This window comes from Perognathus longimembris, chromosome 20 (genome assembly GCF_023159225.1).
Source record: "Perognathus longimembris pacificus isolate PPM17 chromosome 20, ASM2315922v1, whole genome shotgun sequence".
NCBI classification, from domain to species: domain Eukaryota; kingdom Metazoa; phylum Chordata; class Mammalia; order Rodentia; family Heteromyidae; genus Perognathus; species Perognathus longimembris.
The window spans coordinates 38,877,206-38,900,806 of record NC_063180.1 but is presented as its reverse complement, the minus strand read 5'-3'; the positions used below and the strand labels follow the sequence as shown (position 1 = coordinate 38,900,806).

Genomic DNA, 23,601 nt, shown 5'->3' with positions numbered 1-23,601 from the left:
GTATTGCATTACAGCGCTGCTGTCAGTGTGGGCACCAGGAGGGCGACACAGGCTAAAGCAAGTCTGGGACAGTGCAGGACAAGTTTGCTGGAGAACAGGCAGGGAGCGTGCGGGGCACAGGAGCTGGAGGTGGATACTGAGCAGAGAGGGCTGTGCAAAGAGAGCGGAGGGCCCTGCCCAAGCATGAAGGCAGAGTCTCCCGACAGGGGCACGAGGAAAGCAAGCAGGGACCATGAGGAGTTGACAAAGGGTATTTAGAGAAGATGGCAAAGACCTAGTGAGGGATTGTGATGAAAGACAAGGAACTTCCGAGACTATGGCTTAAGAAAGGTGGGAGAGGGCTGGGAATATGGCCCAGTGGTGAAGTGCTTGCCTGAGGGATTATACCATTTTTTCATTTTTAATATTCAGTTCACCTCAGTTTACGAAGCCTATCTCCCCTCCCTTCATGTTTCATTCACTAGAGTTGAAAATATGTCCATGAGGTTGGAAGAAATCAATGAAAGAGAAAATTTTATGAAAACGACCCTACAGACTGTTGACCTCCGACTTTCTCAACTTGAAGAACTCTCTAGCAGGATGGTGAATGCTCTGGAAAATCTGGCAGGCATCGACAGATCTGACCTGATCCAGTCGAGGTCCCGAGCTTCCTCTGAATGCGAGGCCACCTACCTTTTCCGCCAAAGCAGCATCAATAGCTCTGACGGCTACAGCCTGTACCGCTACCATTTCAATGGGGAAGAACTGCTGTTCGAAGACACCTCTGTCTCCGTGCCTCCAGGGACAGGCCTCCGGAAGAAAACCTGTTCCTTCCGGGTGAAGGAAGACAAGGACTCTAAAGTCCATCTAGCTCCAGAAAGACAGACTAGCCTCCACTTAGCATCGGGCCCCAGTCCCCCAGCAACCCCAGATCGCAGTCAACGTAAAGTAGATAACACCACAGCCACTTCAGAGCCCAAATTAGGACCAGACATCGGCATTTCAACCCTAGACGATGAAAGGCAGGCCGACGATGCTCAACAAGAGGAAATGATGTCCTCTGGTTTAAATGCAACAGATGTGATATCTGGACAGAAATCAGATTTTCCGAATACTCAACTCACAGTAGAAACGACCAAGATAGAGGGCACTTTTTCCTATCCATCAGAAGAAAGCAAAATCACACGCTATTACCCAGATGACACGCTCAACACTTACAAAACAATGAAATCCAGAAGCTTTGTGTATTCTGAGGGAAGAAGACTGGTCGGTGGGTTTCACAACTGGGGTGCGGAATACAGTTCAATCATGGATCAAACCTGTCCCTCGTCTGTTCAGCAATGGACAACAGAGTGGAAATACGAAGTTCAGAAGATCACGCGTTCCCGTAGCACAGATATCCCCTGTAGGGTATCTGAGGCTGCAGTCCAAGCTGAGCAAAGAGAGCAATCCACAGATACGGAAGATGACAATAGCTTTTCTCAAAAAGGCCCCCAGATCTCCCCCATAGTCCTCCCGGCTAGGGATAGAACTGGAAAGGAAAACTTACTGTCAGTGAAACCACACCAAACTTTGGGATTCCCATCGCCAAGGTCGAGAAGTTTCCATGGCCATCCCAGGACTGCCAAGTGCATTCAGGGGAAACTAGATAGATCTGGACATGCCAGCAGTGCCAGTAACTTAGTAGTTGTGTCTTCAGTTACCATGGAAGAAAGAAAGGTAAAGCAAGAGAAAACTTCCACTGAAACTGACTGCTAGGTTATGTGTGTTCTTTGATAAGAAAGAAGGAGGGAAGAAAGGAAGGAAGAAAGGAAGGAAGGAAGGAAGGAAAGAAGGAAGGAAGGAAGGAAAGAAGGAAGGAAGGAAGGAAGGAAGGCCACAAATGGATGCTATCTTAGCCATCTAAATATGATCAATTTCTGGAAATGCTTTAATTAAAAGGCACTAGAGCCAGGTGCTGGTGGCCCATGCCTATAATTCTAACTACTAGGATGTTGAGATTTGAGGATTGCAGTTCAAAGCTAGCCTGGACAGGAAAGCTTGTGAGACTCTTATCTCCAATTAACCACCAGAAAACTGGAAATCAAGCTGTGGATCCATTTCTGATCACTACTCACTAATAACACCACCACCATCACCAACACCTGGATATAACCTCTACCCACTCCCAAACCCCAGCAAAAGAACTCAGGGACAGTGTCCAGGCCCTGAGTCAAACCTCAGGACACACACAAAAAAAAAGACATTTGAAATTTGGACTTAAATTTTAATGCATTACACTTAAAGTAAAATGTTGTTAGTATACATGAATAAACCAAGTCGTTTTTAATCTTTCTTTCTTTCCTTTCTTTTGTACCAGTAACGGGACTTGAACTCAGGGCCTCATATTTCCCTTGGCTTTTTCGCTTAATGCTGGTGCTCTCTCACTTGAGCCACTCTTCTACTTCTGGCTTTTGTGGCTAATTGTAAAGAAGAGTCTCAAGGACTATTCTGCTCAGGTTGGCTTCCAACTGTGATCTCCAGGCCTCAGCCTCCTGAGTAGCTAGTGTTAGAGGCGTGAGCCACCAGTGCCTGGCTTTCTGAGTTGGTCTTAGTTGGAGCAGGATTGAATGAAAGTAAAACTATGCCAACGGAGGTAAACTGGCTAATTACCATACAGCCACCTATGCGTTCTCAATTCCTGAGGGCCACCAAACAGCCTAGGAAATGCTTTTAGGCATTTAGGTCATCACCAAGTCACTTAAGAAATAAAAGCAAGCATGCACCAAAGAGAAATTAAAGATAAAGCAAACACGAAAGGAATAAAGGAAAGAGGAACATAAAATGAGAAGAAGCAAGAAGGGAGAAGTGGAAAGGTGCCATCCATGTATGTTCTTATGTATTTCACAAGTGGGGGGGGGCTGGGAATGTGGCTTAGCGGTAGAGTGCTTGCCTAGAATGCATGAGGCCCTGGGTTCAATGCCTCAGTACCACATAAACAGAAAAGGCTGGAACTGGTGCTGTGGCTCAAGTGGTAGAGTGCTAGCCTTGAGCAGAAAAGCTCAGGGACAATGCCTAGGCCCTGAGTTCAGGGCTAACCAAAAAAACAAATTCACAATGGGGGGAAAGTATGCAATTAAAGAAAAATCATTGTAATAAATTAGGTGACAGTGATTTTTGTTAGATGCGAAAATAAAGTACCAATATGCATTTTCTTTTTGTCATATGGCAAATGCACACTGTACCTCTGCCTAGGTAACTGTCTGTGCAAAGTCATAGCTAAAAACCTAAAGGACAAATAGTCCAGAACCACAGAGACTGCTCAAGGACACAGCTGTGAGGATTCAACTTGAAGTACAATCAAAGCCAAACAAAAAACCACACAGGTGGGTCTCCAATAAAAAAAAAAAAAAAAAAAACTTTCCCTGGGGAATAAAGATTGCAATCTGGGACACACATACATGGGCCAGTATGGCCTCTGAAATATCTGGAGAACAAAGAAATGAGTCTTATTTGGATAGAGAAATCTATGCAAGATACTATAAAACAAAATTCTTTGGACACCTGTAGGACTTGTGGAAGCTGGACACCAAAGATGACCGAATGGAGGTAGTTCCTATATAAAGATAGTCTTAAGGTCAGAGTTGGTAGTTTTATCAGCTATTGTGTAAAATTATTCTTTAATTAAAAATTTGTTTTGTCAGTTGTGGGGCTTGAACTTAGGGCCCTGGTGCTGTCCCTGAGCCTCTTTGTGCTCAAGGCTAGCGCTCTATAATTTGAGCCACAGTGCCACTTCCCAGTTTTGAGTGGTTCACTGGATATGAGTCTCATGGGGACTTTTCTGCCCAGGCTGGCTTTGAACCTCGATCCTCAGATCTCAGCCTCCTGAGATTACAGGTGTGAGCCACTGATGCATAGTTTGAAATTATTCTTAAGATTAGGAGAGCTTTTTCCTTGGTTTGGTTCTGTATGTCAGTACTTGGAATCAGGAACTGAGAATCACACTAGTTTTCTCATGGATACTTGCCTCCGTTTTAGTGTTGTTGACTCCATTTTTTTTAAGCTGGATGCTGGTAGCTGACACCCATAATTTTAGCTACTTGGGAGGCTGAGATCTGAGGAACTGAGGTTCGAGGTCAACTCAGGAAGAAAAGTCTACGGGACTCTTACCCCTAGTTAAGCAGCAAAGAGCAGAACTGTCACTGAAATGGCAGAGCACCAGCCTTGAGTAAAAAAGCCAAGCAAGAGCACAAGACCCTGAATTCAAGTCTCAGGACTGACATCCACAAACAGTAACTCCATTTTATCTAATGAATATTCACAAAACAAGTTCCTGTCCTGCCACTAGCCGCCATGTAAGAATCTGAGGTGGGGTCACTGTCTACAAACTCTTGTGCACACCCTACTAACTGTATACCATCGGCTACATATAGAGGGGTGGAAAGGAGACTTCTCTGGCTGCAATGGAGGTTAGAGTTAGACCCTGGGCTGGAATATCACTCAAGAATACTTTGTTGTTGTTGTTGTTTTTGTCTGCCGTGGGGCTTGAACTCAGGGCCTGATGCTATCGCTGAGCTCCTTTGCACAAGACTAGTGCTCTACCACTTTGAACCACAGCGCCACTTCCAGTTCTCTACCAGTCAATTGGAAACATATATACATATATAGAGTAAAATTATTCTTTAATTAAAAATGTGTTTATATATTTGTTTTATACACACACATACACACATATGCAGACTCAGAACAGGTGGCTCCGGGTCCGGTGGCGCGCGGACAGGCTTGGGGAAGGCTAAGGCTCCTCTCCGGGATTCCCCGCCCGGGTTCACCACCTGGAGGCCTCATCCCGGGCGTGGGGCCCACATCCCAGGCGCTGAGGGAGCAAGCCTTCCCCAGGTGCGGGATCTCGGAAAGGGGTGTCATCACCTCGTCACCATCGATGGCATCAGGGCGACAGGGATACCCGGGTCCCCTTCACTCCAACCCCACGGCTCCTTCCTTCCCAGTGACCCGGCGAGCCGCCCGCCCCGCCGGCTGGGGAAGCGCGTCCCCGAGGCCTCTGGACCCCCGCGGGCTTCCGTAGCGCCCCGCGCAGGCCTCCGTGGGCCTCGCAGGCCCCCGTAGCGGCTCCGGCCCAAGGCCGCGTTTTCAAAATGGCTGCCAGACCCCGCCACCCGCGGCACCCTCGCTGAGGGCCGGCGGCGGCGCGCGTTCCGCACCCGCGAAGCCTTCGGTTCCGGGCTCTAACACCCGGGACCGAATAGCGGCTGAAGAGAAGGGCGGCGCGGCGCGTTCCGTCTTGGCTGAGGCGGGGCGCGCCGAGCCCCTTCCGGGGATGGGCCCGGTGCCGCCCGGCTCCTCCCCGCTCGGGCGGGCGCTCGGCGGAGTCTCCGCCCGTCAGGCCGCCCGACGGGGCGGGCCGCAGACCGGGCCGAGGCAGCGGCGCCGGGTGCTCTGAACCCCGCCGGGCGTCAGCGCGGCCGCCGGCCCCGCGGCTGGGGGTGGGTGGGTGGGTGGGGGGCTCCGGGCGGGAAGGCGGCGGCGCCATGTTCTCCCTCAAGCCGCCCCGACCCACCTTCAGGTCCTACCTGCTGCCGCCGCCTCAGGTAAGCCGCTGACGGCCGCCGCCCCTCCATTCCCGAGACCCTCGGCCGCGTGTGTGCGGGGAGGGGGGAACCCCAAAAACCGAGGACACCCTCCGCACCGCATACACACTCCTGCGGGGTGGGGCGCGGCGCCGGCTCCCCCGCCCCGGCCGCCGCCGTCCCCGGCCTCGGGGCCCCGCGACCGAGCGCTCTCGCTCGGATCTGGAACCGCAGGATCGGCCGCGGGGCGACAGTCCGTCCGCCCCCCCCCCCCATCCCCGCCATCCCCGGACGGTGGCAGCGCCCGCGGCCGCCTCGCAGACTCGGGGTCCGCTCCCCGTCACACCTGGCCGCACGCGGGAGCAGCCCGAGGAGGATTCTGCCCCAAGTGGTGTTGATTGTCAGACTCCCCAAGTCGATCGTGAGCAGATGTTTAAAACGGAAAAGGGAAAAGAAAAAAAAAAAACTTAACTTTTTTATTTGTGATTATAAATAAGGGGGTTTTAAAGTCGAGAGTGCATTTCTCTTGGGACCATGTCACCCCCTCCCTTGCTCGCTTCCCAGCTCGGTTAGAACGTGCAGGATGCCAAAGATATGGGTGTTTCTCCGTCGCCCGTGTCATCCTCTTCAAAACCAACTTCTACTGTCTCCTCTCTTCATGGAAACAGAGTCTGGGTTTGGGTTTATTTTACTTCTCTGTTTCAGACGGATGACAAGATTGGTTCGGAACCGAAGATTAAGAAACTGGAGCCGGTCCTTTTGCCAGGTATAACCCCAAGAAGAGTTGTGTGTTGTTGTTTTTAAAGACATTTTGGTAAATATGTATTTGGTCTAAGATTGTTCTACTAGGTCGTATGGCAGGCAATTTTAACTTTCTTTTATGTGTTTCAACCTTTTCTCCAGCTTAAAAAAAAATCTAATGACTCAAGAGTAGAGAAAGTTGGTAAGAGATAAGTGGTGTTTCTCCTTGAAAGTTTAAAGGATCCTAGGAAACTGTCAAGATTATCACTTTTTTTTTTTTTTTTACATCTTCATTGTCTCCTGAAATTGCCTTTTGGAAAGGAAGTATTCAATCAGTTGGGTAATTTAATTTAATTGCTTGAGTAGCGAAAGTACATTCTGTCATAAATATCTGTCTGCAACTTAATATATTCATGATGACTAGTCAAATCACAATTTTAATGTGTTTGGATGGTCTGGAAATCAACTTTTATTAATCAACAAAGCTTAGTGAACTTTGAATGACTTAGTTGGCAACTGCTTTTGGAAGCTGTCAGCTGTATTTGCAAGTCTGCATGTTTCAGTTTAGAATGGGGTTTCTCAGTGGGGACACTATGGGCAGTTTGTGCTGGATAGTTCTTCACTGTGCTTAACTGACAGTGTCCCTGGCCTGGACCTACTAGATGTCTCTAGTACTCCAGTGCCCTGCTACCGAGTTGTGACCTAGTTGCCTAACTGAAATGGTTCCAGGTGTGCTCCGTGTGTGTGTGTGTGTGTGCGCGTGCATGTGTGTTGTACACAAGCAAGCAAGCAAACGCCTCCAGGGGACAAAATCTTCAGGTTGAGAATTGCCATTTAGAAGAAATTGACCTTTAGAAAAGATCTTAGAAATAAAGTGGGGGGGGGCTGGGGGGGATTATTGGTAGTCCAAGAGTTTAGTTTTAGAGCATACAGAAAACAAAACCCCTTGGTGGTTGGTATTTTTGAATTATGTAACAATTGTATAATTATTAGAAAATGTCAGTTGTTTCGTGTGATTCTTGGAAGAAGGAGCCAGATACTTAGGAAAGCTTATTTGAAACCTGAAATGTCATCAGATACCAGATTGTTTGACTACCATCAACACTGAAAAATGTCAGCATTGTTACTTAAAGCCAAGTTTGGTGAAATAAAGAGAGGTTTGTAGGTAGCAGCAGTGTGGGACTATGAGACTTGTAAGTTTTAAATGGAGAAAAACCTCAACTTCTGGTTCCATATGGTAAATGCCCACTCATAATTTTTTTAACTCTATTACTGTATTTACTTATAAGTATTTTCCATTGATTTTTCTCAGTGCCTTTCACCCAGTGTTCATTAAGTAAACCTTGGTACTTTTCCTTGGGAGTGAACAACAGGATTACTAAATAACTCTTGCTCCCTGTGTGTTAGAATTAGTCACTGGCATTTAGAAGCAGTGGGAAACAGTACTCATCTTGAGTGAATGAGTAAGTAAGTACCTGTGAGCTGTTGAACTTTGTTTCCTTTACTGTGAGTGAGTAGGCCTGAGTGAGGCTCTAATTTTCCTCTCCTAGTGCTAGGCTTTGACACTGAAAAGCAGCATAGTCTTAGCTACAAATGTTACTGCCTGATTTTCTTTTAACTTTTAAATTTAAGGTATGCTTATGGAAAAGTATAAGTATTACTGTCAATAAGCTTAAACAATTTTCTCATTGAAGGGCTGTTTTTCTTCTTTTTCTTCTTGTGCTGGTTCTGGGGCTTGAATTTGAGGCCTGGTGCTGTCTTTGAGCTTTTTTTTTTTCAAGGCTAGCACTTGAACCACAGCTGTACTTCTGTCTATTTTCAAAACCTGGGCTGGCTTCAAACCATGGTGCTCAGATCTCAGCCTCCTGAGTAGGTAGGATTACAGATATGATCCACTGGTGCCCAGCAAGGGTTTTCTGTTCTTTAGAATTACTAAAAGCTTACTCTTACTGAGAAGTCAGTTTTCTGGTTAAGATTTTAAACCCAGTTCCTGCCTGTAAGTCATTTACTTGTCCTAAAAATAATAGCAACTCCTTTTTCTTTGTTTGGTACATAGCCCAAGCTGGCCTTGAACTCTCAGTGCTCCTCAGCCTATGAGTGCTGAGATCACAGGCAAGTGCCATCATACTCTGCTAAATAGTATCTTCCTTCAGTTACTGGCTAAAGAGTTCTCTGCCCTGTGTTAATTTTTCTTGCATCGAATCTCCAGTCACATCTGTGCGCATGCATACATGGTAGTTCTGTCCCATATCCTGGCTTATCCTTCTAGATCATTGAGCTAAGCCTGACTTACAGTGTCTTCCCTGACTCTTGTTCTTACCTCCCCGTCCCCTTCCCCAGCTCTTCCTTGCTTATGTTCTGTCTTGCCACCCTATTGGGTTATACTCTCTTTCTTTGCTTTACCTCCCATGTCACTTCTGTTCCTACCACCAGAACCTCTGTTGCCCCTTTTACCCTACACCTGTAATCGGGAAGGCTGATGGTAGAAAGCAACAGAATTACTGGTGATCCAATCACCCACACTAGCATGGGTAGTAATGTAGCTCAGAGGTGCATTTTGATTGGTAGAGGCCATGTACCTAGCATGTACCGGCTGTGAGTGTGATCCCCAGCATTGCAAAAATAAACCCATAGGCCTAGCCTAAGAAGGATTGAATAATACAGTTTTGACCTTCTTCACTGTCAGAAATCACGAGAAAACTTGGCCAAGTCACCTGTGGCTTTACCCAGGCACACAGAACAAGAAGTAATTGTTCCAAGATACAGTGTTGCATGGCTTTGCTCTGGCGAAATGCCTCGAGTCCAAGGATATCCTACTCTAGTTGCCCCAAGTTTGAACTTTTATTCAATAAGGAGATGAAAATTAGAACACAAAAATCAATTGTTTATTTGTGTGCAGTCACCCTGTGTTCTGATGGGACTTAACAAGGTTACATCTAAAATAATGATCCTCCTCCTTTAGTAAGAAAAATGGAAGAAAAGGACCCATAATTTAACGTAAATTGTGGCTTATGTTAGTAATTTTCAACCTTTCTGGTTTGTGAAATTCAGGGAGATGAAGATTGTACCAAATTCAGCTTTGTGACTCTGATGTCTAGTGTAGTGACTGGATGTAGAGATATCTGTTAAGTGAATGTCTGGACCCTAGATTACCTGCCTAAACTGGTCTTAGCTACATGCTCACATGGGCAGACCAGCTCCAGGATATAGACTTTATGCTAAATATCTCTGAAGGATCATGTTTGAGCCTGTCATTGAAATAAGGTGCCCTGCCAAACTAGTGTCCTTTCTGTGGGCTTTCTCCTCCTCATCTCATTATTACCTGAATAACATGTTCTTTGAACCATTATACATGTGTGTATACACATATGAATATGTACTTATATGTATTTGTAAAAATCTAACACTTTTAGAAAATAGAATAGGGATTTTACAGTGTGTGTGTGTGTGTGTGTGTGTGTATGCATGTGTATATATCTATGTCCCAGTAGGCGTCCATTCTGTGCTGTACTTCTAGACCGTTCTCACATCTTTTTCTGATACTGATGGACCAGTGGACTGGTCTGGTGAGCCTCTGAGTACCTCCTGTTGCCCGGCTCTGTGTAGATGGAGAATGTGTCAGGTCTAGTGAACCTGGACCTTGGCCAGCCCTGTGTGTGGATAAGGAAGAACATCATGACTTGTATCAGTGTCCCCAAATTCCAGTCAGGCCTGACACTGGATCTAGATTTGTGGAGTGAAGAGAAGGACTTCAGTTTATTTTATTTCATTTACTTATTGAGACAAGATTTCATGATATGGCCCAGCTGGTCTCAAACTCCTGGGCTTGAGTGATCCTGACACTCACCTCAGTCTCCCTCGTGCTGGGACTGAAGGTACATGCCACTGTACTTGGTTGGCTGATATTTTCTTCTAAAAATGAGAATATTAGGAGGAATACAGCTTTCTTTTATAAAGCTGAATTTACTTGATTTAAAGGATTGTCCTCTGTTCCGAGATTATGTCCTGTCATCATTTGCTAAATGATGGTAGTAGTAACTGTGGTTTTTAAACAAGTTTGTAAGTTGGCATAATACAAAAATTAAAAGCCTGTATCTGCCCCCTAGATTATTTTAGTATGTGGACCTGGTTTGGAATCTAACCTGGAAACCACTGGATGAGATTATTATAAATATTTCTAAGTAAAACATTTATTTTTTATATACTTACAAAATTTATACACTCAAAATATTGATATTTTACTTGTGAAAATAAATTATTTTGTCTGCTTGGAAGTCCTCTTACCATCTTCAAAAACAAACTGTGTCTTCTTCACTGGACAAATTGTTCAGACCCACCTGCACCCAGCAGGTGTGGTGAGAGGGATGATAACTCACCTGCCTGCAAGCATGGGCGTGACTCTGCTTCTGGATATTTTCAGGTTAATACTAAGGAAAGAAACCTTGTTTTGTGCAATGCTGTCAGTGGCCATAATTCCAGAAAAACCTGTCCCAGAGTAAAAAATCCCCTGAGGGAGTAGACTCATGGCATTCAGCTCTGTGAGTTTTATTGTCCCTGAGGTCCAGCAAACATAAAGCCATGGAATTCTCCTTTTTGCTATTACTAGTTCCAGGCAAGTTTCTGACACTCAAGCTAAGATCCTTGACTAACGTAGCTTACATAGATCTTCCTAACAGCTGTCTCATGTAAGGTACCAATTTACCTCCACATAATGGGAGAGCACTCTATGGTTTGCAAAGGTTAAGTAACCCACTCAGTGTCACACAGCTAGCAAGGGCAGAAGCAGACTCGTGTATCCAGCTCCCAGGCTGGGCCTTTTGCCACTAAGCAACAGTGCCTGCCTTGCTGCTCTGGTGACAGTAGGGTACAAGACTTAGGCTTCAGAGGGGCGGATTGGATGTCACCGGAGAGCAAATTCTCCAGGGAGGTAAAATAGAGCCCTGGCCTTACCTCTGCCCTTTCCACAGCAGTGACAGATTTTGACCCAGCTTGAGGAGGAACTTTCTGTTTCAACTGCCAGCAAATGGAATGCTTTGAAAGGCCGGGGACTTCCTCTTGCTACAGCAAGAATGCCAGCTGCTTTGTGAGAAGGATACAAGATTCCCAGGGAATGGGGTTTGGTGGCCTTTACTGTCTTCCAGCCCCGAGGCGTGATTTTTTTACTGACCCATGAGGTGGGAGGGAGAAGAGTTGAAATGCTAGGACAAATACTGATGAATTGCTTTGTTGTCCAGTGCTTGCTCAGCCCCATGGTAGAAAGGTGGGAATTCTGCCCTTAGACAATTTCACTCCATAAAGGGAATGCTTCCATAAAGGAGAGCACAGGTTGTGAGGGCTCAGAGGAAGTCACGTAAGCCAGATTGGGGTGGGGGGTGGGGGCTCACCAGGCTTCTGTGAAGGCTTCTCAGGGAATATGTGCTGTCTGAGTTGGAGGGCCTGCTCAGCTGAGGTCCCTGTCCTAGAGCCCTGTGTCAGGCCATGTTTTTCTTCTTCCCCTCTGCAATGCCAGTCGCACTTTCCTGTGGAGAACAACTGTGAGATGGGTAATGAATGCCCTGATTGTCAAGTCCTTTGTCATCAGATCAGAGGAGAATGCAACCACAGGCCATCTGGAAAATGAAAACAGTCCTTGTTGAATTGATGCTTGGTTTATTTTTTACATATTCACTGTTTGGGCCATTGATGTACCGTTCTGTCCAACTATAAGTCCTTCTCGGTTGGATTGTGAATCCCTTACAGGCCACCCCAACAACAAAACAAAAACCCCAACTGCCTTTTGGATGTTTTATGTTCTGCTACACAGATGATTGTAGACTGATAGTGATTTTACTTCATAGATAACACTATCAGACCACAGGACTGATAACATGCCCTTCGGGCTTTGAGCAATATTTCCAACTGTAGTATCTTTCAAAACAAACAAGCAAGCAAACATATAAGCCATGTGCTAAAACTTTATTGGCAAAACCAGGAGCAGGTTTTTTTTGTTTTTGTTTTTTTTTACAAAACTAGAGTGATTTTCAGTATTGAGCTCTATGAATTCAGTTACAGCCAGCACTATATAAATCAGAACTAATACTTTGTCTCTGTTTTAACACATAATTTGAATTTATCCTCATGCATATAAATATCTAAAACAGATTTTGTGTGTGTGTGTGTGTCCGTCCCTGTGTCCCTGTGTCCCTGTGTCTGTGTCCTGGGGCTTGTTAGAGATAAAGGTCTCACAGACTTTCCTGTCCAAGCTGGTTTTGAACTGTAGTCATCAGATCTCAATCCCCTGAGTAGCTAGGACTACAAGTGTGAGTCACTAGCACCTGGTGTCTTTCATCTTTAAATAGTTGTACAAAGGGTTTACTTCTATACATCAGTTTATGAGTATAGTATTTTTTTAATCAGTGTCACCACTTGCATTGTTCTCCTCTGTCTTTCTCAACCCCATCCATACCCTCAGGTTATGTGGTTTCATTTTCACATTGAATATACATTGAATATAATGACTATTCTACCTTTTCTCTCTCTGTATGCCCTCTCCTAAAAAAAACCCCAAATTCAAATTTCCTGGCATTCATTGTGTTAAATTGTTAGTTGTTCAGAAGTGGTCCACCATTTCAGTCCACTCTGAACCAACTAGTATCTTAACATTAGGTTTATAGTTCACCCGTAGACCTGAAGCATGTTTGGAGCTGTCCATTCCTTAGGCCACTGCTGCAGGACCCGGGGCTCACATTTTATTCCTACCCAAGTTCTTCGCCATCCTGTGTAACTTTCCACTCATGCTTGGAAACTCTTCCCTGAGCCTCCATAAACAAATCTTACTTAAGCTGGATAAAACCCCAAATTGTTTAACTGCTATAATTTGTCAACACTCCCTCACTGGCTTGGTGTCTTACTGTTCCCTCAATGCTGGTATTTGTTTCTGTCAGGCCGTCTCCTACCCTTGATTCTTTATGTGTTCTTTTGTCACCGTTGTCAGGCATTCTCTAAAATCTTCACCACCTTCTCCATTTAGGACTGTAGCCAAGTCTCCTGTCTAGACTTGTGCTATAAACCTTCATACTGTCTCCATTGTGAAGAACACTTGCTACCTCTGCTGCTTAGTTGTATTGTGTACAACCTATAGAATCAGACACTCAGTACCAGTGACAATTGCTGACATTTTGTTTCCAGTTTTGACTTCCTGCAATAATTTCCAGGTCACTTTAATTCCTGAATGTGTCTAAAACTAGGGTGACCAACTTGTCCCAGTTTGCCCTTGACTACCCTGGCTTTCATTCTGTCGGTCCCACATCCAGGGAGCCCCATCTGTCCCAGGCAAACTAGGACAGTTGGTCCTCAATTGATCACCCAGTTTAAAGCCATGGGTTTAATCAGCTTTTTGCTGAAACACATTCTTAAGTTAATTAGCCACCATACATGGCAAGACTATGTCCTAAACCATTTTCCAAACTAAAATGCAGGCTCCCCAGTGTGATGTGACAGTGATGAGCAGAGAGCTACAAGATGAATGGTGTGGGAATACTAGCCAGTGTGAGCTGTCGCTGGGCCCAGCCCTCCACCAGGAATGGCTCAGGAGTTCCGTGTCCATGCCCCAGCATTGAAAGACTTGAATTGTGAGTTTTCTCCCCAAGGCCACTAGGTTGCTTGTGAACAAGAACAGTTCAGTGCTCTTCATTTAGCCTATCTGGCAGGAGGCACTTTGTGTCTTATTTTTCTTCCCTGTCTGAAGCTAGTTTGCTAGTCCATTGTATTATAGTGGTTGGCAATAGCTGGTGACAGCTCTTATCCTTTGTTTGCTTCTTCCTTTTTTGTAGTTAAGAGCAGATAACTTTTGTGTGAGGAAACATCACTCTTTGCTGGGTACAGCAGCTCATTGGTGAAAATGGTCTTTTTTCACTGTCTTCTGATGGACACATTTATGAAGGAAGGTTTTCTGTCCTCATTCCAGCTCTCAGAAGAGTACTGCAGCATTCAAGACGCATTGTACTTATAAATTAATACATTGAATTGAAACCCCTTTGTACAACTACTTAAAGAAAGTAAAGATTTTTTTTTTTTTTTAAAGACTGCTGCAGTATTGTGGATGGGGACAGCACCTCTCCTCAGGCAAGAAGTATCTGGAAACATCTTCTGAGGCTTGCTTACCATAATTTTAAGAGTTGCTAAGTAACCATCTCTAACCAAGTAGTTAAAAAACATTTTTTGTGAAAGTGCCAGGTAATAAATGTTTTAGGTTTTGTGGGCCAAAAGGCCTGTGTTGTCCTGTGAAGCACCCAAAGGCAGTGCACAAATGAATATGTCTGTTTCAGTATAGCTTATTTACACAAAACAGGCTCTGTGTTTGGCCTCTAGCCTGTGGTTTACCACCCTCTGGACCATTAACTGCATTCTTCTTTGGTCTCACCTCACTGCATTCCCAGGCCTGACATTTTCCTTTTGCATGGCTAAGAAAATCCAATTTCCAGAAAAGGACTGTCAGGAATGGTAGATGGTACCAGCCTAGCTCCACAGGCCCTCCATCCCCTTTCCTCCCCGATTACCTCTGCTCCCCTTCACAGGAACCTGTGGTCTCTGGTGGTTGGCATCTTTTATATGAATTTTATTTGACTACAACATGCATAAGACATATGTTTGAATCGTAAGTGCTGCCCCTAGATGAATTCACAGCACTGTTTGGACACTCGTGTTTTTGTTGTGTTGGCTCAGTGAGGGAGGGTGGCACTGTGTGAAGAAATGTTGATGGCTCTTTGTCCTCCCTCCAGACTGAGAAGTTCAGTTGTACGTTAAAGGTATTTTATAATTGGCAACTTAGATTGAGGAGAGAACTCAGTAGGTGTACACGTTCAGTAGCCCAGTGTCTGATAAAGGAGTGCAGATGAGAAACTATCCAAAGGTTTAAATTTTATGAAATTAAATTATTTTATGAGTTTTAATGTCTACCCTTGTCATTTTAAACCTTTTTTTCCCTCACTACTGGCCAGCCAGTATCAATACTTTGGATCATTGTAAGCTTTCTTTTTTTGATGATATTGATGGGATTTGAACTGAAGTGAAGGCTTTGTGCTCACGAGGCAAATATTCTGCCAGGTGTTTTGAATCTTTAAATCAGCACTCTCTCTCTCGCTCTCTCTCTCTCTCTCTCTCTCTCGCACTTTCATTTGTATGCAAGTATATGGAAACAAGTCCACATGGCCTCCATGCCTGTAGGTTCTCATTCCAGAAACAAAATTGTATCTCTGCTGAATAAGAGCACACTGTTTTTCCTGTCATTATTTCCAAAACACAGTAGAACAAGTGCTTACATTGTCTTGGATGTTCTAAACCATCCAAAGATGATTTCAGGAATGGATGTGTTATATGCAAATACCATACCATTTCATATAAGGGACCAATTTCCACATCTTCAGGGTCCTGAAGCCAATCCCCCACCAATACTGAAGGACAGCTATATCAGATTTGAAGTCAACAGTTTGAACCTAGGTTATAAATTCCACATTTGCTTCTTACTATTTTTAAGACCCTTAGAAAGTAACTTAACCGCTTTGGGTCCCTGTCCTTTTTGTTTGTATTAAAGCAAACCTGTGACATGAATTAGTTAATTAGTTCATGAGAAATCCTCATTGCTAGAAATGTTGAGAAACCCCCACTGCTAGCAGTGACAGTTCTGATCCCCCCCCACCCCAACTTCTTATAAGTTTACCCAAACAAGCCCTCATGTTCTTTTCTGCTTGGCTATGTGGCTAGACTGAATTAATAGTTTTTGCTCTTTTTGGAACAGCTTCTTTCCAACTGATAGTGGTTGTCTGACAGACTAGGGACAGTGAGGTGATTTCATTCATTTCTTCAGGGGCAGTGAAGTGATTTCATTCATTTCTTCAGCACTTAGCAGGTCCTTACCAGGTGCTCGATACTATTCTAAGCACCACATTTTCTGTGTTATATAAAAATTAGTCTGTTTTTTAGTATTATTTTCCTGTTATTGTTAAGGTTTTGTACAGAGAGGCTGCTGTTTTGTAAGTCAGGTAATAAGTACATTTATTTTTAGACAGTGTCGGCCCTTCCTTCACTTTGCTCCAATTTTCCCCTTTAATCTACTTTTTGCCTCCCTGGGATATATAATCTTGAGCAAGCATGAAACAAGCACTGATTTAGAAATACATGTGCATGTAAAGTTATATCTGTGGTGAGTGTTCAGGTTGCAAGTTTATAATGCTCATGAGGGGATTTGATCTAGCAAGAATTTTTGGCAATACTGGGATTTGAACTCAGAGTCCTGCACAACACCACCGCTTAAATCATGCCTCCAGCCCTTTTTGCTTTTGTCATATTCTCCATCATTTTTTACAACAGGATATCCCTTTTTATTTCGTTTTGCTTTTGGTTGGGGCTGGCCTGCCTGCACTGAGCTGGGCTAGGCATGCAGAGCTTCAGGTCAAGAGCAGGAGGTTTGTATTCAGAATAAAATTTATTTGGTGGCTCGAACAAGAGACTTGACCTGAGCATATTTGAATTAAATGTGCAAGTAGATGTTAGGGGCCTGTTCTTTAAACGGTGAATTTTGAACTCTAAATAAGTTATTCTCATAACAGATATAGATGTTATAACTTTTTGTTAGAGAGGATTGTCTTGAGACTGTTCTCATTCTTCATGAATTGGTCAGTGTTTGAGGAGTGAGTTTGAGGTCAGTGAGCAGGTGCTAGTCATCACTGTTACTAGGTTTTGTAATGATGGAGATGGGCAGAGCAGACGAGGGGAATGGCTATGAGGATGGATGGCCTAAAAGTATTTCAGGGGGCTGGGGATATGGCCTAGTGGCAAGAGTGCTTGCCTCGTATACATGAGGCCCTGGGTTCAATTCCCCAGCACCACATATACAGAAAATGGCCAGAGGGGGCGCTGTGGCTCAAGTGGCAGAGTGCTAGCCTTGAGCAAAAAGAAGCCAGGGACAGTGCTCAGGCCCTGAGTCCAAGCCCCAGGACTGGCCAAAAAAAAAAAGTATTTCAGGGTCTAATTGAGTTTTCAATCCTGAAGTTAAGATTTTATGGTGACTAAACTTTAGATAAATTATAGTTACTCTTTTCAAAAACATGTTATAACTTTTCTCCTTTTATTCTTACATTTATTTCTCTAATATTTCCTTTTAACTCAATTTTTTTTTTTCCAGTCCTGGGGCTTGGACTCAGGGCCTGAGCAGTGTCCCTGGCTTCCCTTTGCTCAAGTCTAGCACTCTGCCACTTGAGCCACAGCGCCACTTCTGGCCATTTTCTGTATATGTGGTGCTGGGAAATTGAACCCAGGGCTTCATGTATACGAGGCAAGCACTCTTGCCACTAGGCCATATCCCCAGTCCCTTAACTCAATTTTTATTGTAAAGTTTTAGGACTTACTAATTAATGATTTGAACGCAAAGGCATACTTGATTTGGCTTTCTGGAATATATTTTAGCTTTCCTCTCTTACAAATAGGGAACTGTTTTGTTGTAACAACACAAAGTACTTAGAGCAATGACTATTCTTTCTTTCTGTCACTATTATCACTTTATAGATCACACAGTGCTGGTTGACATTTTATGGCAGAGTTGTAGCTCACACAGTGATGTTGTTTTTTGTTTGTTTTTAGGAGAAATTGTTGTGAACGAAGTCAATTTTGTAAGAAAATGCATTGCAACAGACACGAGCCAGTACGATCTGTGGGGAAAGTTGATATGCAGCAATTTCAAAATCTCCTTTATCACTGATGACCCAATGCCATTACAGGTGCATTATTTGTATACTGTTTAATTGAGGCAAAGCTTTGAGTCCAAGCAATGTGTTTTGTTATATAAATCACAAGTATTGAAAAATTGTAAAATGCATCAGTCAAAGATTAATGTTGGTTGTGTATTCGATTAAAACTGAAACTTAATAGAATCTTGAAATTTCCTAAGGAATAGAATTACTGGAATGCTGTTTTTCATGCTTTGTGGTCATTGGTTATTTTATCTTTTTTTCTTTTTCTTGTTTTGCCTATACTAAGTTTGAGCTCAGGGCCTCATGTTTACTTGGCTTGCTTGCTCAGCTGACACTGTACCACTTGAGCCATGCTTCCAGCCCAGCTTTTTACCGGTTGTGTTGGAACTGGAGTCTCACAGACTTTTCTGCTCAGGCTGTCTTCAGACCCCAATCCTCCAGCTCTCCTACTGAACATGAGCCACTCTACCCAGCTGATGATATGTTGTTTTCAACAAGGGTGCTATTTCTTTTCCTCTAAATTTTACTTATAAAAGCAAATATTTTCTTTTTCACTAATAAAAAAAATTAGGAAATGGTTTTTCTAATTTCAATGATTTTTTTTTTTTTTTTTTTTTTTGCCAGTCCTGGGCCTCGGACTCAGGGCCTGAGCACTGTCCCTGGTGTACTCTTGCCACTAGGCCATATTCCCACATATTCCCAGCCCTTCATTGATTTTTTTTTTTTAAAGAAAAACTAATTCTTTCCCCAGAAGCTGAAATTTTAGTTTCTAGAATTTTAACAGTAAGAGTAAGGAAAAATAGATATTGATAAAAATTTTTCTCTAATAACCCTGTTGCTGTCTTAGTATTTACTTCAAAATGATTGTTCCACCTCATTTTGGTGGAAAAAATTAAAAATTCTAGATTGTTTTCTCAGCTATTTTGTTTTTATTTGGAAAATATAAAATACTTTGCTTGTTTGTTTGTTTTTTTGCCAGTCCTGGGCCTCGGACTCAGGGCCTGAGCACTGTCCCTGGCTTCTTTTTGCTCAGGGCTAGCACTCTGCCACTTGAGCCACAGCACCACTTCTGGCTTTTTCTATATATGTAGTGCTGGGGAATCGAACCCAGGGCTTCATGTGTACGAGGCAAGCATTCTTGCCACTAGGCCATATTCCCAGCCACAGAAAATGTAAAATACTTTGGCTGCTTGGGTCTGTATTTATAATAGTAATTATTTTCTAATGAAATTCTTTTATAATTACTGTATATTTTTGACTGGTCTTTGTGTACATACATTTAATGTAACCATTCACTGATTTACTGCAATATTTTTGTATACTTTATTAATCTTTTACACACACACACACACATTGTACTCAGGTTTGAACTAAGGTACCTCCAGCTTACTTGCTCATGGATGATACTCTACCAGTCACAGATCTGGCCTGGCTTTTTGCTGGTTAATTGGAGATGGAATCTCCTGGACTTTTTCTGCCTGGCCTGGTTTTGAACTGTGATCATCTAGTTCTCAGCCTCTTAAGTAACTAGTTTTTTTTTTTTGTTTGTTTGTTTTTTGCCAGTCCTGAGCCTTGGACTCAGGGCCTGAGCACTGTCCCTGGCTTCTTTTTGCTCAAGGCTAGCACTCTGCCACTTGAGCCACAGCGCCCCTTCTGGCCGTTTTCTGTATACGTGGTGCTGGGGAATCGAACCTAGGGCTTCATGTATGGGAGGCAAGCTCTCTCTTGCCACTAGGCCATATCTCCAGCCCCTTAAGTAACTAGTTTTACAGGTATTGAGTCAACACCATCAGGCTTGTTTATTTGTTTATTTATTATTTTTTTGCCAGTCCTGGGCCTTGGACTCAGGGCCTGAGCACTGTCCCTGGCTTCTTTTTGCTCAAGGCTAGCACTCTGCCACTTGAGTCACAGCGCCACTTCTGGCCATTTTCTGTATATGTGGTGCTGTGGAATCGAACCCAGGGCTTCATGTATACGAGGCAAGGGCTCTTGCCAGTAGGCAAGAGCCCAGGCTTGTTTATTAATCTATAGCTAAATTTAGATTAAATTTAAAGCTTAAACTTAGATTAAATTTGAAGTATTTAAAAATATTTATTATGGAAAACTAGTTTATTTGAATGTATACTTGGGTTTTCTGTCTCCAGACTTACTTCCTTGAAAATGAAGAGCATATATCTAGAATAGCTTAAGTCCAGTACCAATAGTAGATAAAATAAACCAGTACCCTAAAACAGCAGGTCCATAGTGTCAGCTGTGACCTTAATTTGACAATGTGTATAAAATGCTCATTAGCGTGAAAACAGCTCTAGTTTATTAAAAACTTTTCCTGAAGGGCTGGGGATATGGCCTAGTGGCAAGAGAGCTTGCCTCGTATACATGAGGCCCTGGGTTCGATTCCCCAGCACCACATATACAGAAAAAAAACAGCCGGAAGTGGCGCTGTGGCTCAAGTGGCAGAGTGCTAGCCTTGAGCAAAAAGGAAGCCAGGGACAGTGCTCAGGCCCTGAGTCCAAGCCCCAGGACTGGCCAAAAAAAAAAAAACAAAAAAACTTTTCCTGAAGACTTTTATTTCTATACCGATACTTGAGAGGCTAAAGCAGGAAAATCAGAAGTTTGAAACCAGACTGGACTTATAGCAAGACTTGGATAATTTTAGTAGACTTTATGCTCTAGAGAGTTATTTCAGCTATAAAAATCTCCATTGTGAGCCAGGTGCTGGTGGCTCATGTCTATAATGTTAGCTACACAGGAGGCTGAGGTTTAAGAATCTGGGGTTTAGAGACAACCTGGCCAGACACACATCTAAGCGACTTTAATCTCCAAATAACTAGCAAAACTTCAGAAGTAGATGTGTGGCTCAAGTGGTAGAGTGCTAGCTCTAAAAACGCTAAGTGAGAGTGGAAGGCCTTGAATTCAAGCTCCCTTACCAGCTACCTGCAAACAAAACAAAACTCCATTGCAAAACAGTGTATGATTTTACCCATAAAAACTGATGGCCCGGGGCTGGGAATATGGCCTAGTGGCAAGAGTGCTTGCCTCGTATGCATGAAGCCCTGGGTTCGATTCCTCAGCACCACATATACAGAAAATGGCCAGAAGTGGCGCTGTGGCTCAAGTGGCAGAGTGCTAGCCTTGAGCAAAAAAGAAGCCAGGGACAGTGCTCAGGCCCTGAGTTCACGGCCTAGGACTGGCCAAAAAACAAAACAAAACTGATGGCCCTAGGATTGGTCCCTTTTTCCTATGTTGTGGACACTTTACCCTGAATTGGATTTGCAAATGTTTGCCTGTGAAGTGATTGATCGTATTATTACATGAAGTATATATTATATTAGTGTTGTGGTTTACACTTGAACTTCATTTCATTCTGTTAGAACAGAAGTGGTTAGGAGAAAGAAGAGAACATGAGCACAGGATGCATTTCTTTGTCTCTACCATTGTTTTACTACTGAAGTACATCCTAAGATAGTATATCCTTCAAATGATCCTCACTACTCAGGCAATAGCTTTATGTGCTTGTTAGAGATAATAGTCACAATTTCTTATCACATCTAGTCTTCCCATTATGGAAGAATTAATGTGAACATATTTTTTTATTTCAGAAATTCCATTACAGAAACCTTCTTCTTGGAGAACATGATGTTCCCTTAACATGCATTGAACAAATTGTAACAGGTATGTAGTTGTCTACATGTATTGTCTCTAGAAGTTTAAACTGGGCAGAGTGGGAGATGTCCTGTGCCTGTTGCACCAGCCAAAAAGAGGAAAGAGATCTCTTGAGCCTAGGAGTTGAGAGTTAGTTTCACATAGCAACAGAAAAAAGGAATAGATCTCCAAAAGTTGATTTCATTTTGGAAATACTCCTTGACGAGTTATACTTCCCAAATATTTGAGTTGGAAATTTATTTCTGTAGGTTACTTTAACCGGACCCAGACTCCTTTCTTTTTTATTTGTCTTCCAAGAACATTAATGAGAAAACAAGTCAAGAAATTACTTCTTTTTTTTTTTTTGAGTGGGGATGTAGAATGTATATATGGTTTTTTAGTTTCTAAATTTTGTGTTCCTTTTAATTACAATGTAATCATTAAGAAGATCTAGAAAATGATGATTTTACGCAAAGGATATTTTAAAATACCTTTAAGAGTGATGGTTAAACCAACTCCCAAAGTTCTAGGAGTTAGAGAGCAAGAGAAAATTATTGACATAGCACCCATGTGAAGGGCGACTTTACCCCAATTTTCACTGATAATGCATGTGAACTAACCAGTAACTAGAAAACATTTTCACGCCTCTTATTTTTTCTTTCTCTTTCAGTGAACGACCACAAGAGGAAGCAGAAAGTCCTAGGCCCCAACCAGAAACTGAAATTTAACCCAACAGAGTTAATCATTTATTGTAAAGATTTCAGAATTGTCAGATTTCGCTTTGATGAATCAGGTCCTGAAAGTGCCAAAAAGGTAATACTTTTAACTTTTATCCACTTCTGGGTTCTTTATTATACTTACCAATTTCACGTCTACATGAAAATTTCATTTCTCAATTGTGCAGATTCTTTCTAGGAGAAGTTATTTAGTATCTCCTTAAGTAAGTCAAAAAGTCAAAGCCAAGAATAGTAATAGAACTATTTAATTTCTCACGTAAGTTTATGGCTACTTTGCAGTATTTACATACACATTTTTATCAGCTCCTAAAATATTAAGAGACTTTTCTTCGGCACTACTAGTTTTAACTCAGGACCTTTGAGTATTGGTTTGAAATAAGCAGGAGCTCTACCACTTGGGCCATGCCCCCCACCTTTTTTGTGCCTCATAAAAAGGGCATGGGAAACATATGTGCCATTGTTGGTACAAAGACTTCTTCAGTCCTGAGAGAAGCTGATTTCTAGTACATTAAGACACTTTTGCTCTATTCCCCATACATGAGAGCAGGCTTTCTTCTGGGAATTCCATTGCTAGTTCCTGCATTTGCCACAGCAGACTGGAACAGAGGACATTGAATCTACCAGCTGCACTGCTCTGACAAGTGAAATCATGCAAAGAGGTGGAGATTTCTTCCTTGAATTTAACTCTTATCCGTAGGCATTGAACATTTCCCAGAGGGCAAAGGAGTAGCTTTGACTCACCCCTGGGTTTGATGTACATGTCTGTCATCTAACATAGTCCTGGTGGACATCATAAAATAGGAGAATCACAGTGCAGGGTGGCCTGGGAAAAAGTGAGGCTCTACCTCAAAAATAATCAGAGAAAAGGGCTGAAAGCATGGCTCAAGCAGTAGAATACAAAACCTGCAAGTGCAAAGCCCTGAGTTCAAAACCCAGTTCTGCTTCCCGCTCAAAAAGCAGTGTAGAATCTCAAGAATAGAGGCCACAGAACTAAGAAGTTAATACAATTGACCCCTCTTTCAAAAAGCTTAAATCCCTTTCTCACTGCATTTTCAGATGACACTATTTTAGTAAGTGGTAGAAATTCTAATTATTTGGGTTCCTGAGTCATCGAGAATACTTAACTTTTGATATGTGTTCTGTTTTCATTTCTCAATTTCTCAGATTTTGAGGGGGAGTCCTCATTAGATAATCTGCCAAGCAATGCGTTAA

At 43.1% G+C, this 23,601-nt stretch overlaps 2 protein-coding genes across 4 annotated transcripts in view; both read left to right on the top strand.

The window, feature by feature from the left end:
- Positions 1–2,131, top strand: part of Trpm1 (transient receptor potential cation channel subfamily M member 1) — a 68,896-nt gene extending 66,765 nt beyond the window's left edge. For both annotated transcript variants that reach the window (XM_048329330.1, XM_048329329.1), the window contains exon 27: positions 465–2,131. In XM_048329330.1, the coding sequence (XP_048185287.1) occupies positions 465–1,737 (1,273 nt within the window). In that variant the 3' untranslated portion in view covers positions 1,738–2,131. The remainder of the gene's footprint in view (positions 1–464) is intronic.
- Positions 2,132–5,279: 3,148 nt separating this feature from the next.
- Mtmr10 (myotubularin related protein 10) overlaps positions 5,280–23,601 on the top strand; it is a 44,512-nt gene continuing 26,190 nt past the window's right edge. Inside the window, exons 1-5 of one of the 2 annotated variants that reach the window (XM_048368631.1) lie at positions 5,280–5,564; positions 6,249–6,309; positions 17,901–18,037; positions 21,610–21,682; positions 22,323–22,465. In XM_048368631.1, the coding sequence (XP_048224588.1) occupies positions 5,505–5,564; positions 6,249–6,309; positions 17,901–18,037; positions 21,610–21,682; positions 22,323–22,465 (474 nt within the window). In that variant the 5' untranslated portion in view covers positions 5,280–5,504. Of the gene's footprint in view, positions 5,565–6,248; positions 6,358–17,900; positions 18,038–21,609; positions 21,683–22,322; positions 22,466–23,601 lie in introns of those variants that run through there. The other variant, XM_048368632.1, reaches the window with a different exon arrangement.